Below are 15,336 nucleotides of genomic sequence, written 5' to 3' on the forward strand. Positions count from 1 at the left end.
TTTTTTTTTTTTTTTTTGAGACGGAGTCTCACTCTGTCGCCCAGGCTGGAGTGCAGTGGCACGATCTCGGCTCACTGCAAGCTCCACCTCCCTTGCCATTCTCCCGCCTCAGCCTCCTGAGTAGCTGGTACTACAGGCGTCCGCCAGCATGCCCGGCTAATTTTGTTTTTGTATTTTTAGTAGAGACAGGATTTCACGATGTCAGCCAGGATGGTCTCGATCTCCGGACCTCGTGATCCACCCACCTCAGCCTCCCAAAGTGCTGGGATTACAGGCGTGAGGCACCACGCCCAGCCTTTTGTTGGTAATTTTTTAATTGCCATTTCAGTCTTGCTGCTTATTATTGGTCTGTTCAGGGTATCTAATTCTTCCTGATTTAAGCTAGAAGGGTTGTATTTTTCCAGGAATTTATCCATCTCTTCTAGGTTTTCTAGCTTGTGTAAAGGTGTTTACAGTAGTCTTGAATGATCTTTTGTATCTCAGTGGTGTCAATTGTAATATTTCCCGTTTTGTTTCTTAATGAGGTTATTTGGATTTTCTCTCTTCTTGGTTAATCTTGCTAATTGTCTATCAATTTTTTTTATCTTTTCAAAGAGCCAGCTTTTGATTTCATATATCTTTTGTATTTGTTTTTGTTTCAATTTCATTTAGTTCTGCTTTGATCTTGGTTATTTCCTTTCTTCTGCTGGGTTTTGGTTTGGTTTGTCCTTGTTTCTCTAGTTCCTTGAGGTGTGACCTTAGAATGTCAGTTTGTGTTCTTTTAGTCTATTTGATGTAGGCATTTGGGACTATGAACTTTCCTTTTAGCATTGCCTTTGCTGTATCCCAGAGGTTTTGATAGGTTGTGTCATTATTGCCATTCAGTTCGAAGAATTTTTTAATTTCCATCTTGATTTCATTTTTGATCCAATGTTCATTCAGGAGCAGGTTATTTAATTTCCATGTATTGGCATGGTTTTGAAAGGTTCCTTTTGGAGTTGATTTCCAGTTTATTCCACTGTGGCCTGAGAGAGTACTTGATATGATTTCAATTTTCTTAAATTTATTGAGGCTCGTTTTGTGGCCTATCATATGGTCTGTCTTGGAGAAAGTTCCATGTACTGTTGAATAGAATGTGTAATCTGCAGTTGTTGGATGAAATGTTCTGTATATATCTGTTAAGTTCATTTGTTCCAAGGCATAGTTTAAATCCATTTTTTCTTTGTTGACTTTCTGTCTTGATGACCTGTCTAGTGCTATCAGTGTAGTATTGAAGTCCTCCACTATTATTGTGTTGCTGTCTATCTCATTTCTTAAGTCTATTAGTAGTTGTTTTATAAATTTGGGAGCTCCAGTGTTAGGTGCATAAATGTTTAGGATTGTGATATTTTTCTGTTGGACAAGGCCTTTTATCATTATATAATGTCCTTTGTCTCTTTTAACTGCTGTTGCTTTAAAGTTTGTTTTTGTCTGATATAAAAATAGCTACCCCTGCTTGGTTTTGGTGTCCATTTGCATGAACTGCCTTTTTCCATTCCTTTACTTGAAGTTTATGTGAGTCCTTATGTGTTAGGTGAGTCTTCTGAAGGCAGCAGATAGTTGGTTGGTGAGTTCTTATCCATTCTGCTATTCTTTATCTTTTAAGTGGAACATTTATGCCATTTACATTCCATGTTAGTATTAAGATTTGCATTCATCGTGGTATTTGTTGCCTGTGTATCTTGGGTTTTTTTTGTTTTGCTTTTAAATTGTGTTTTGTTTTATAGGCCCTTCATGATTTATGCTTTAAAGAGATTCCGTTTTGATGTGTTTCCAGGATTTGTTTCAAGATTTAGAGCTCCTTTTCACAGTTTTCTTTTCTTTTTCTTTTTTTTTTTTTTTTTTTTTTTTTTTTTTGAGACAGAGTTTTGCTCTTTCGCCTAGGCTGGAGTGAAGTGGCGCCATCTCGGCTCATTGCACCCTCCGTCCCCCGGGTTCAGGCAGTTCTCCTATCTCAGCCTCCCGAGTAGCTGGGATTACAGGCACCCACCACAACGTCTGGCTAATTTTTATATTTTTAGTAGAGATGGGGTTTTGCCATGTTGGCCAGGCTGGTCTCGAACTCCTGACCTCAGATGATCCACCCACCTCGGCCTCCCAAAGGGCTAGGATTAGAGGCGTGAGCCACTGTGTCCAGCCTAGCTGTTCTTGTGATGGTGGCTTGGTAGTAGCAAATTCTCTCAGCATTTGTTTGTCTGAGAAAGACTGTTATGTTTCCTTCGCATATGATGTTTAGTTTCACTGGGTACAAAATTCTTGGCTGATAATTGCTTTGTTTGAGGAGGCTTAAGATAGGACCCTAATCCCTTCTAGCTTGCAGGGTTTCTGCTGAGAAACCTGCTATTAATCTGATAGGTTTTCCTTTACAGATTACCTGGTGCTTCTGTCTCACAACTCTTAAAGATTCTTTCCTTTGTCTTTACTTTAGATAACCTGATGACAGTGTGCCTAGGTGATGATCTTTTTGTGATGAATTTCCCAGATGCTCTTGTGCTTCTTATATTTAGATGCCTAGGTCTCTAGCAAAGCCAGGGAAGTTTTCCTCAATTATTCACCCAAATATGTTTTCCAGACTTTTAGATTTCTCTCCTTCCTCAGGAACACTGATTATTCTTAGGTTTGGCTGTTTAACATAATCCCAGACTTCTTGGAGGCTTAGTTCGTAATTTCTTATTCCTTTGTCTTTGTGTTTGTTGGATTGGGTTAATTTGAAGACCTCGTCTTCAAGCTCTGGATTTCTTTCTTCTGCTTGTTCAATTCTATTGCTGAGACTTTCCAGAGCATTTTGCATTTCTGTAAGTGTGTCCAATGTTTCCTCAAGTTTTATTGTTTTTCTTTATGCTCTCTATTTCCTTGAATGTTTCTCCCTTCGATTCTTGTATTGTTTTTTGGATTTCCTTCCATTGGGCTTCACTTTTCTCTGGTGCCTCGCTGAATTCTTTTTCAGGTAAATCACGGATTTCTTATTGGTTTGGATCCATTGCTGGTGAGCTAGTGTGATTTTTTTTGGAGGTGTTAAAGAGCCTTGTTTTGTCATATTACCAGAGTTGGTTTTCTGGTTCCTTCTCATTTGGGTAGCCTCTGTCAGAGGCAAGGTCTAGGGCTGAAGGCTGTTGTTCAGATTCTTTTGTCCCACAGGATGTTTCCTTGATGTAATACTCTCCCCCTTTTCCTCTGGATGTGGCTTCCTGTGAGCTGAGCTGCAGTGATTATCTCTCTTCTGGGTCTAGCCATCCAGCAAGTCTATCTGGCTCCGGGGTGGTACTCAGGGTTTGTCTGCACAGAGTCCTGTGATGTGAATTGTCTATGGGTCGCTCAGCCATGAATACCACACAGTATTTGGGGTGTCTCCCAGGTCCTGCAGGAGCAGTCCACTTCCTTCAGAGGGTCTGTGGGTCCTCTTGGGATTCCTGTTTGTTCTTGCAGTTGTTCTGGAGCTAAAATTCATGACGCTAGCCCCTACATGCTGCTCTGTCCGTCCAAGTTGGAGCTGCAATCTAATCTTGCCTCACATTCGCCATGATGATCTAAATCCTGGTACTTATCTTTTCTACTGTTGTTTTTGCTTTCCCCTTTTCTTACTTGAAATCAGTTGTACGCCAACATAGGAAACAGAAATTCTTCATGTTCATTTCCCTGTTGCTGTAGCACAGCAAGTTTATGACAGAGGAGTTCCATGCTCTTGACTTTGCAGAAGATCTTAGAGATGCTGAAGAACAGAGAGACCTCCCTAAATATTTTCTTTGAACCTGAAATTTTTAGTGACTGTAATCATAATAAGTATTTTGTGCTTTATGGAATTAACTTTTTTCTTTTCTTAGCCTCCAAGATAAGATCAGTAAATTGAAAGTAGTTTCCGGCCGGGCGCGGTGGCTCAAGCCTGTAATCCCAGCACTTTGGGAGGCCGAGACAGGCGGATCACGAGGTCAGGAGATCGAGACCATCCTGGCTAACATGGTGAAACCCCGTCTCTACTAAAAAATAAAAAAACTAGCCGGGCGCGGTGGCGGGCGCCTGTAGTCCCAGCTACTCGGGAGCCTGAGGCAGGAGAATGGCGTAAACCCGGGAGGCGGAGCTTGCAGTGAGCTGAGATCCGGCCACTGCACTCCAGCCTGGGCGACAGAGCGAGACTCCGTCTCAAAAAAAAAAAAAAAGAAAGTAGTTTCCAATCTATAGGTATTCTGCAGAGCCTTGGGGCTCCATGGAAGTGCTTCTGGAGGGAGATGGGATTAGAGTAGTAATAGTGCATATTGCTGAGTAGTAGGAAGGACTCCAGGCCCCCAGGTTAGTTTCAACAAGTTCTCTATTCTCATCAATATTAGTGTTCCAAATTAAATTTCATTTGAAAGGGGGTGTCATTATATAAATATACAAACATAGACATACATCTATAAAAGTGTACAAAGTTAGTTCGGTCCTTCATGAGAAGCAGTAACTACACATACACACACAATAGTGTATGTCTGTACTCTCCCCAAAATTATAAGCTGGAGAAGGGATTTATTTATCCAGACAAGCTATCCATCCAGCCCAAACAGATAGAAATTGCCCTTCTGGGTGACTAATGGGACCCATAATCCCTTTTAGCCTAGAAATCTGTCTCTAACACTAATAACTTTCTTTTCCTGTCTTAAAATAGGACTCATCGCTCAGAGACTACCTATCCTCTCCCCCATTCCCGAGTACCCAAAGAGCTTATATCATTTACTTAAGCAAGTCAAATTTAATTTCACACATATAGATCATAGTTTTCTTATTTTGTGGGGGAAGTGATATGTGGAAGCATTAAGAGATATGTTTTTTAAAATATGTCTCATTACTTTGTGTATATTTAATCTGGGTCTATAAACTTGGAAGGGGATATTATATAATCATATAGTCAGGATATTCTTAAACTGGAATCTGTGGATACATTATAGGTGTGTATGACTCCTCCAGTCCCTAAAATATGTAGAATATTGTGTTCATATATGTTTTTTGAGGGGAGAGAGTGAGTCCATTGCTTTCATCTGATTTTTTAAGGTTTTCAAGACTAAGAAAACATTAATCCAGTTCTTCTACATCTGGGCTAAATATCAGGACACTAGAAAAATAAACAAATCAGGCTGGGCGTAGTAGCTCATGCCTGTAATCCCAGCATTTGGGAGGCCAAGATGGGAGGATTGCTTGAGTCCAGGAGTTTGAGACCAGTCTGGACAATGTAGTGAGACCCCATCTCTACAAAATTAAAAAAAAAAAAAAAAAAAAAACATTTAAAACTTAGGCTGGGCTCAGTGTGTCACACCTGTAATCCCAGCACTTTGGGAGGCCCAGATAGGCTTGAGTCCAGGATTTTGAGACCAGCCCAGGCAACATAGTGAGACCTATCCTCTACCAAAAATAAACAAAATTAGCCAGGCATCATGGCATGTGCCTGTAGTCCCAGTTGCTCAGGATTCTGAGATGTGAGGATCACTTGAGCCTGAGGGGTCAAGGCTGCAGTAAGCTGAGATCATACCATTGCACTCCAGCCTGGGCAACAAAGCAAGACCCTGTCTCAAAAAAAAATGAATAAAAATAAAAAATAAGCAAATGAAACTTGGTGTTTTAACTGGGATCAAACAAAAAAGATAGCAAATTACAACCATTATTTCAGATAGATCCTTTCAGAGGCTCCTTGAACTCAAATCTGTTTTCATAATTCTAAGGCATTATTTGCCTTTTCACTCTCAGTCTCTCATGAGTGCATAATGGAGTTTCCCAGAGGCTACATAACATGTACTATCACAACAGATTGAGCAGAGAAGCAGATATGAGAATGCAGCTGTCTTTTTATGAAACCAGACATTAAAGAGATTTGCAAAATGTGAAACAATGCTGGTCTCTTCTTACTAATTTTAAAATTTGAAAACGTAACTTTTCATAAAAGTATGTTTTTTGTGTTAACTGTGTAATGGGTCTGTTTTTAATGAATTGATATTTTTTTGATTTCTCAGAATTTCTCACTTTCATGTAATTTCTCATTTCATGAGAAATATAGATAGAGGCCAGGTGTGATGGCTCATGCCTGTAATCCCAACACTCTGGGAGACTGAGACAAGAGAATCACTTAAGCCTAGGAGTTCAAGAGTAGTCTGGGCAACACAGTGAGACCCCCATCTCTAAGAAAAAATTTTAAATTAGCCACACATGGTGGCATGTGCCTGTGGTCCCAGCTACTCAGAAGGCTGAGGCAGGAGGATCTCTTGAGCCCAGGAACTTGAGGTTACAGTAAGCTATGATAGTACCACTGCATTGCAGCCTGGGCAGCAGAGTGAGACCCTGTCTCAAAACAAACCAAAAAGGAAATATAGACAGATACAAGAGGAACAAGTTCTGTGGATCTAATGTACAGCATGAGTTGTAATGGGTGATGTGTTAAATAATTTGACTGTAGTAGCCGGGTGCGGTGGCTCACGCCTGTAATCCCAGCACTTTGGGAGGCTGAGGCAGGTGGATCATGAGGTCAGGAGAGTGAGACCATCCTTTAGTAGAGACAGGTGAAACCCTGTCTCTACTAAAAATGCAAAAAATTAGCTGGGTGTGGTGGCGGGCGCCTGTAGTCTCAGCTACTCGGGAGTCTGAGGCAGGAGAATCACTTGAACCCAAGAGGCGGAGGCTGCAGTGAGCCGAGATCGCACCACTGCACTCCAGCCTGACCAATAGCAAGACTCTGTCTCAAAAAAAAAAAAAAAATTGACTATGGTAATCATTATACAGTGTATACGTATTTCAGATCATCATGTTGTATACCTTGAATATATTCAATCTTTGGCAAGTAAATTTATTTTATTTTATTTTATTTTATTTTATTTTATTTTATTTTTTGAGACAAGGTCTGACTCTGTCACCTCCAGACTGGAGTTCAGTGGCACAATCTTAGCTCACCACAACCTCTGCCTCCTGAGCTCAAGCGATCCTCCCACCCCAGCTTCCCAAGTAGCTGGGGCTACAGGCGCATGCCACCACGCTCGTTAATTTTTGTATTTTTTGTAGAGATGCAGTTTTGCCATGTTTCCCAGACTGGACTCGAGCTCCTGAGCTTGAGCAGTCTGCCTGCCACAGCCTCCCAAAGTGCTGGGATTACAGGTGTGAGCCATCACACCTGGCCCAAGTAAATATTTTTGAATAAAAAAATAGATATTATTCACATAAACAAAAGCTCTTTGATATTCTCAATAATTTTTAAGAGTATAAAGGAGTGTGAAATCAAAAAGTTTGAAAACTGCTATTCTGTATCAAATGACATTTTAGAAATAGGGGTGCCTCTAGAAGTTAAATTAGGGGACAGTGATGTGAATATGTTGTCTATGTCCTTGTTTCTCGAAGTATGGGCTAAAGTACATCTGCATCAGCATCACCTGGGAGCTTATTAAAAATGCAGGATCTTGGGCCTCATCCCAGACTTCCTGAATCAGAATAACAAGATCTCTGGATGATTTGTATACATATTAATGTTTGAGAAGCTCTAATCTGTATTACACTACACTAACATTTATTTCAATCCAGCATCGTTCCTAAAAGGATTAAAGGAAACTATATAAATAAATATCTGTATAATACATATGTACTTTATAAAAACATATATAGTTTAATATGTAAATGCATTAACACTAATAGACATCGTTTTTTGAGGCTATTATTGATATTGTCATTGCAAGCAATTCTTTATTTTAACCATTTGGTCCCACTGTTATCGTATCATAATATCAGAACTTCATGATACAAGTTCGCAGCCTTGGGTTTGGGTCATATTTACCAACTTTGTCATCTCAGATAAAAATTCAAACTAATTTCTCCATTTGTAAATTTTACCTATAAAAATGAAATAATGTATGTTGAAAACATTTGTAAACTTAATGCTAATGCATATTAATTAGTCTAAGTTTTGCTAGGAATTTTACATTAGACATGTATGCGTTATTATTGCATAGCCTTTAAAGAAATTCCAATAAATATTTTAAACAGTTCATTTCACTAGAGTTTGGTACTAATGGAGTTTTATCCCCTAGTGAGTCAATTACCTTTAATTCATTCTATGGCTAACCGACAGCACAAACTCCAGCCGATTTGTGTAGGATTATATGAATGGGTTGGTATAGATCCATCCTCAGTATGGCAGAAGAATCCTAGCGCAGATCTAATAAAGGTGAGTCACTTTGAGAGCTACAGATTTTAGACTCCCCCTAGTGGCTATCTGGCAACAATCAAATTTATACAACCATCTTTCACCTTGCTTTCTGTTTGCCTTTTGCCACTCTTAAGATCTTTAGCAACCTGAAGAAAAAACAAAATTGTAGTATTAGCCATTACCGTAAAATGTTTTTAGGTGCTTGTTGTATTTCAAAAAAATTTTTAGACTATTCTGTCTATTAAATAAAGTTGACATAACTGAGGGGGTGGAAATTAACATGAAAGATAGAAATCAGAGTTATAATACATTGCAAACTATAAAAGAAGGAAACAGTACAAGTGACAGTAATTATCACAATACTTAATATAATTATGAGGGCGAAGCAGACTAACACTAATTTCACAGTATTTGCACTAGACCCTTTATTTGTCTATTTTAATCCTTCAGCCCTGGACTTTATAGATGAGGAACTCAAGAATTTAGTAACTGTCAGACAGTGAGTACATGGCAATAGAATTACACTGCCATGTAGATGTGTACTTTTTCTACTAGAAAGCCTTTAGCCACCATTACATACTATCTTTAAAAAACAAGTTAAATTGCGTGGTTTTCATATCCAGTTTTATAATCTGGTAAGTTATCAACATATTCTAATGCGTTAAAGAAAGTAATTTTCATTATGGTGAGAAAAATGCAATTAAGTGCTTTATGTATAAGTAGGTATTAAATATTTTGAGATTATTTGTTGTTTGTCCTCTCTCTTTTTTTTTTTTTTTTTTTTTTTTTTTTTTGTGAGACGGAGTGTAACTCTGTCCCCCAGGCTGGAGTGCAGTGGTGCGATCTTGGCTCACTACAAGATCCGCCTCCCGGGTTCACATCATTCTTCTGCCTCAGCCTCCTGAGTAGCTGGGATTACAGGTGCCCACCACCATGCCTGGGTAATTTTTTTGTATTTTTAGTAGAGACGGGGTTTTACCGTGTTAGCCAGGATGGTCTAAATCTCCTGACCTCATGATCCACATGCCTCGGCCTCCCAAAGTGCTGGAATTACAGGCATGAGCCACCGCGCCCGGCCTTTTTATCCTCTCTTTCATGCACAGTTCTCCTTTAGTTTTCTATCAATTTGGTATGTATTTCTATCAACTTGGGGCTATTTAATTTAAATCAGTAAAGCTGACTATTCTGAATAGAGAAATTGAAAAGAAGTTGATCTGAAAGAGTTTAAGAAGAATTTGAGTTGTGTAGGAGTGTTTATACACAAAATGTTATTTTAAATTTTTACTCTTCTGGAGTTTTCATCATATGAAAAACATTTAATGAACATCTCCACACTTTTTTCCACCACTTTTCTAGGTCTAATTGTCCGAAATGTGGCTGTACTGGTGAATCTGGAAATGCCAATTACAGATACAAACTTTCCTTAAAAGTTGCAGAATCAAACAAATTGTTTGTTATTACTGTATTTGGAAGTTGCTTAGATACATTTTTTGGTCTTACTGCCACTGGTTTGCACAGGTAAGAATACTTAAAACATCCTTTTTTCCTGACTGCCCTTAGAATTTGAAGATATAAGTTTATAAGGCAATATGCATTTTTGTAAAAAGATCATTCAACCCCAGATCGTCAACTCCTTTAAAGGACAAGCAAGTTAGAAAGATGTTTATTTCCTGAATATATATTATGATGATGTTAAAACAGTCTCCTTTTATTTAGGGTAATTAATCTGTAATTAGAATATTAAATTATAAATCTCTAATCCAAGTTACAGAAATAGAGGCTAAGAAAGTAACATAATTTCAACTTGAAGAATTATCCAAATTGAGGTTAGCATTCAAACAGTTAAGTTCCCTCTGAGGCAGGAGAATCTATTTGAGGGAATATTTGCATATCAGAAATTGAAGTTTTGTTATTTTTTATCTGTATTGCAACTTTATTTGCATAGTTTGACCTTTTATGACATTGTCCTGAGAATATAAGGATAAGCAATTAAAGCTTTTCTTCCTCTTCAATCTTCTGCCCTCCTCCCCTAATCACTTACAAGAAATCTATGTCCACGTTTTTGTGCTTGAGACAATAAAGGGACCACAGCCAGGATTATCAGAGAAAAGGGAAGACGTTTTCCTGCTTTGAAGTGAAGGGCTAGAGATCCCACCACTATTCGCACTGCCACTTTTATTTTTCCCTATAATTATTGCCAGGCCTGATGGTTAGTCAGGTACCTACTTTACTCACACTTGATCAATTGGTTTTGTTGGTTTTTCTGTGCTGTGAGAAACTAGAGAGAACAAACTGCCTGGCTCTTAAAGTCACTTTTTTTCCTCTATAAAAGATTCATGCTGCATTTTCAAATTAATTGTGTCTCTGACTTTATGGCAAGTTAAAAGTTCAAAGTTTATATCTTCACTTTTTTTTTTTTTTCCTATCAAGGTACATTCAGGATCCTAATAAAATTCCAGAAACACTCGACAATGATACAACTCAGAATCTATTAACTACAGCCGTTGAAACTTGCTTTGTTGGACAAAGCTTTATTTTTGGAGTGACGGTAATTGAGACTAACTTGCTTTTTAATAATCTGTTAACATTTCCATTGTAATGAATTATGTGAATTTTCTAAATAGTTGCTAGGAGTTCTATAAATGTGAAGGCCTGTGGAAACACTTTAAACTACGTAAAAATAGCCTATAGGTGGTCTGTTAAAACGCCATGTGTAACAACTTCCTCTTTCAAAAGTCAGGGGAGCCTACTTCAAATGCTTTCAGAGCTTAAAAATATAAATTTATTATATATTTAGAAATGTTAGATATTTGTTTTTGGTTGTTAGTATTTATTTTGCCCTCCAGATTTTGTTCAAATTATATAGTAAAACTTCCATCAATTCTCTAGCCTTTTAATTCTGTCATCTATAAAAAGAGAATAATGGAACACTGAAGGCAAAGTATCTGAGTATTGATAAGAATACTAAAACTAGATTCAGAAATATGGTCTTAAATAATTATAACAGTGACTGTAGAAGAAGTTAAAAAATGTATTGACTTTGAAGGAGTAATAGTTTTCTGTCTCATCTATGCTAAAGGGAACATAGAGACATTTTTTTCCACACTGAAATCAGGGTTTTAAAAGAGGAAGTAGAGCACTCCACAACAGAAGAGTGAGAAAAATCCAAAGGGAAGGTAGAATCAGTGGCTACAGAGCTTTACTTTGTTAAAATCATAGACAATCCTTTTCTCTCCTCTCTTCTTTTTCCCCCTCCCCTTTTTTCCCCTCCTCTCCCTTCCTCTCTTTCCTTATTTAATGAGAACTGTGATAGTTGCCATTTATTGAGCCACTACTATTTTCTAGGCACTGTGCAGTTTTCCATTTTATTACTAAACAGTAATCTGCATTTTATTTTATTTTATTTTATTTTATAAATGAGAAAACTAAGACCCCGAGAGGTTAAATAAATTGTCCAGTCTCAACACTATTAGTAAATGTTGGAACTAGGATTTCTTCAAATCAGTTTAAACAAGCTCTTTACTCTAAGGTTTATATTCTCTTACATATGCTACTTTGCCTATAACTCTAACAGAATCGAAATTGGAATTGGGGGGTGGGGGTAATAGTTGTGTCTGTTTTAACCTTTTAAATCTATTTATTTATTTTATTTTTGAGACAGGGTCTCACTCTGTCACCCAGGGTGGAGTGCAGTAGCAAGATCATGGCTCACTGCAGCCTTGACTTCCCTAGGCTCTGGAGATCCTCCCACCTCCACCTCCTGAGTAGCATGACACACACCACCATGCCCAGCTAATTTTTGTGGGGGTATTTTTTGTAGAGACGGGGTTTTACCATGTTGCCCAGTCTGGTCTCAAATTCCTAAGGCTCAAGTGATCTGCCTGCCTCGGCCTCTCAAAGTGCTGGGATTACAGGCATGAGCCACTGTGCCTGGCTAAATCTCTGTTTCATGTTTTAAGTAAAAGGAAGACAATTTTATTCTTACTTAAATTTCTTTACTTCTTTCACAGAATTTTGAAAGCCACACTGGACAAGGTGCAGATGCCAGTAACTTCTTACAGCAATGCTCTGACCACAAAAGAAAAGCCAAAGCACTAGTGGCTTGCCAGATTGTTCTCCCGGACCCAGGTGTTGCAGGCTTTACTGTCATTGACTACTTCTGTCAACTTTTGCAGACTTTTAATTTCAGGAAACTTCAGTGTGACTCTCACGCACCTAACAATCACTTACTTTCTTTAAATCACTCAAATAGTGATCTCAGCAGCATATATACTTCTGACAACACTTCTTATTTTTTCAAGTCCTGCAGCAAGGATACTTTTTCAAAATTCTGGCAGCCATCACTTGAGTTCACTTCCATTGTTTCAAAGCTAACAGATAATGATGATTTTTCAGCGTCAGAACAAAGTAAGGCCTTTGGTACTCTTCAGCAGAACAGAAATTCCATCTCCATTGCAGAGGCCACTGGTTCCAGTAGCTGCCATGATCCCATTCAGGATTCATGGAGCCTTGTTTCATATATGGATAAAAAGAGTACAGCAGAAAAGTTGGGTAAGAAACTTGGCTTACAAGCTAAGGAGCTAAGTGCAGTTCACAGCAGTCATCATGAAATTGGAGTTACTGACTCTAATTTATTCTCTTTGGAAATGCGAGAGCCCCTTGAGTCAAGTAATACAAAACCCTTCCACAGTGCAGTGGAAATTAAAAATAGGTCCCAGCATGAGCCACTATGTTTCCAGCATCATGGTATAGATACCCCCACTAGCCTTCAAAAGAGGTCTGCATGTTGTCCACCTTCGTTAGTCATACTTGAAGAGACAGCCAGCAATTCCCAGGATGGCGACCCTCAAATTTGGGATGATCTGCCATTCTCTGAAAGCTTGAACAAGTTTCTGGCAGTTCTTGAAAGTGAGATTGCTATAACCCAGGCAGATGTCAGTAGTAGAAAGCATCATGTAGATAATGACATTGATACATTTCATGCAGACCACAGTAGGTTATCTGTGACTCCCCAGAGAACTACTGGAGCCCTGCATACACCACCTATAGCTTTAAGATCACCACAAGCAATAGTCAAAGCAAACTGTAGCAAAGATGACTTCCTTTTCAACTGTAAAGTAAATCTAAGTCCTAGTGTTGAAAAGGAGTCACAACCAGATAACAAAGTAGAGGCTGTCTCTGTAAATCATAATGGAAGAGGTACATCAGAGTATTTTCTACCAAATCCTTACCTGTCAGCTCTGTTTTCATCTTCAAAAGATTCAGAAACAATAGTTACTCTTAAGAAGACTATCAGAATCTCACCACCCAGGGATGAAATTCTATTTAGGCCCAGTACTTCAGAGAGTGACCATTTTAGTCTAAATAACAAATATTTGAATGGATGTGGAGAAAAATCACTTTCAGAAATGAATGAAAAGTTGACAACTCTATGTTCTAGGAAGTATGATGATGTCTCTGATCTTTGCAAATTAGAAAATAAACAATATTATAGGTGGTCCAAGAACCAAGATGACAGTTTTACAATTTGCAGGAAACTTACATATCCTTTAGAAACTCTTTGCAATAGTCCAAATAGAAGTACAAATACATTGAAAGAAATGCCTTGGGGACATATCAATAACAACTTAACGCAGAGCTATTCTATTGGTTATGAAGGTAGCTATGATGCCTCTGCTGATCTCTTTGATGATATTGCTAAAGAAATGGACATTACAACAGAGATTACCAAAAAATCACAGGAAGTTTTGTTACAACGGGGAACGTGTTTGGCAGAAAGTCATCCTTCAGAGTCTGACTTTTCACTGAGATCACTTTCTGAAGACTTCATCCAGCCTTCACAAAAATTATCCTTGCAAAGCATTTCTGACTCTAGGTGTTCAAGAACATGCTCTCCAACACCTCAATTTCAATCAGATTCAGAATATAATGTTGAAAATAGTCAAGACTTTGTTCCGTGTTCACAGTCAACTCCAATTTCAGGATTCCACCAAACAAGAATTCATGGGATAAACAGAGCTTTTAAAAAACCTGTACTTTATTCAGATCTTGATGCTAACTATGAAAAAATAAGGATTTTCCCGGAAAATGACAAACAGCAAGCCAGCCCAAGCTGTCCAAAAAATATAAAAACACCTAGCCAGAAAATCAGAAGCCCTATTGTATCTGGTATTTCACAACCAGAAGTTTTTAATCCCTATCCTTTTGCTGAGTGCCATGAAACTGATAGTGATGAATGGGTCCCTCCTACCACACGAAAAATATTTCCTTCAGATATGCTTGGATTCCAAGTCATAGGTCTAGGGAAATGCCTTGCTGCCCATCATTTCCCTGATCAAGAGTTACCAAGAAAGAAACTGAAACATAATAGACAAGGAACCAATAAAGGTTTAATTAAGAAGAAATTAAAGAATATGCTTACAGCAGTTGTTATGAAAGAGAAAACTCCTAAATATAACTGTAAAAGTTCAGGCTGGATTTTCAAATGTCCAGACATTCAAGTCTTAGCAGCACCTCAGCTGCACCCTATTCTTGGACCTGATTCTTGTTTAGAATGTTGCCTTCCGTTTTCAGAAAAAGACCCACCTTCAGTGTGTGATACTCATAGTGCTTGGTCACCTGAATTATTTTCACAAAAAGTCACCTGAACCCAATTCCTGAACTTTTTAAATCTGTTTGGAAATGTTTGCCTTCGTGGGTATGGAAAGCATTCCTTACATTTTGAACACTTGGAGAGAAGCAAATTGAAAAAGAGGACTGTGCTGGGTGCTACTGTGCCTTTTAAAATATAAAGCCATTGTTTTCCCCAGGTTTTATCTAGAATACTATGATTAGGTAATTGAGCACTTTATCTTATACTGTTTATTTTACTTTAATAATATTGTTAAGATTGTTTTTGAAAGTATTAATATTTGTTAAAATCACCTATACATCCAGAAATAAAGGCTTTGCAAACCAAAACTTAGTCTTTTTTAATTGTTCAGCTCAGACCAGAAAATGCCTGTTATATTATAGGCCAGTGAGTGTGCTTGAGTTTGGGATAGAAAGCTACAAGATCACTGATCTCAAAATATTTTAGTCTGCTGGAGAAGACAGACAGATAAACAGGTAATTTCATACAGTGCAGAAAATGCAATGATACGGGTTTGTAATGGGCATGACAAACATTT

At 38.1% G+C, this 15,336-nt stretch overlaps 1 protein-coding gene across 1 annotated transcript in view; it reads left to right on the top strand.

Moving 5' to 3' along the window:
* The window catches only part of DDIAS (DNA damage induced apoptosis suppressor), a 21,143-nt gene extending 6,016 nt beyond the window's left edge, over positions 1 to 15,127 (top strand). Inside the window, exons 3-5 of the mRNA XM_017875206.1 lie at positions 9,524 to 9,685; positions 10,598 to 10,715; positions 12,178 to 15,127. Of these exons, the coding sequence (XP_017730695.1) occupies positions 9,524 to 9,685; positions 10,598 to 10,715; positions 12,178 to 14,814 (2,917 nt within the window). The 3' untranslated portion in view covers positions 14,815 to 15,127. The remainder of the gene's footprint in view (positions 1 to 9,523; positions 9,686 to 10,597; positions 10,716 to 12,177) is intronic.
* The last annotated feature ends 209 nt before the right edge of the window (positions 15,128 to 15,336 follow it).

This window comes from Rhinopithecus bieti, unplaced genomic scaffold (assembly GCF_001698545.2).
Source record: "Rhinopithecus bieti isolate Rb0 unplaced genomic scaffold, ASM169854v2 scaffold_9667, whole genome shotgun sequence".
Lineage (NCBI taxonomy): Eukaryota > Metazoa > Chordata > Mammalia > Primates > Cercopithecidae > Rhinopithecus > Rhinopithecus bieti.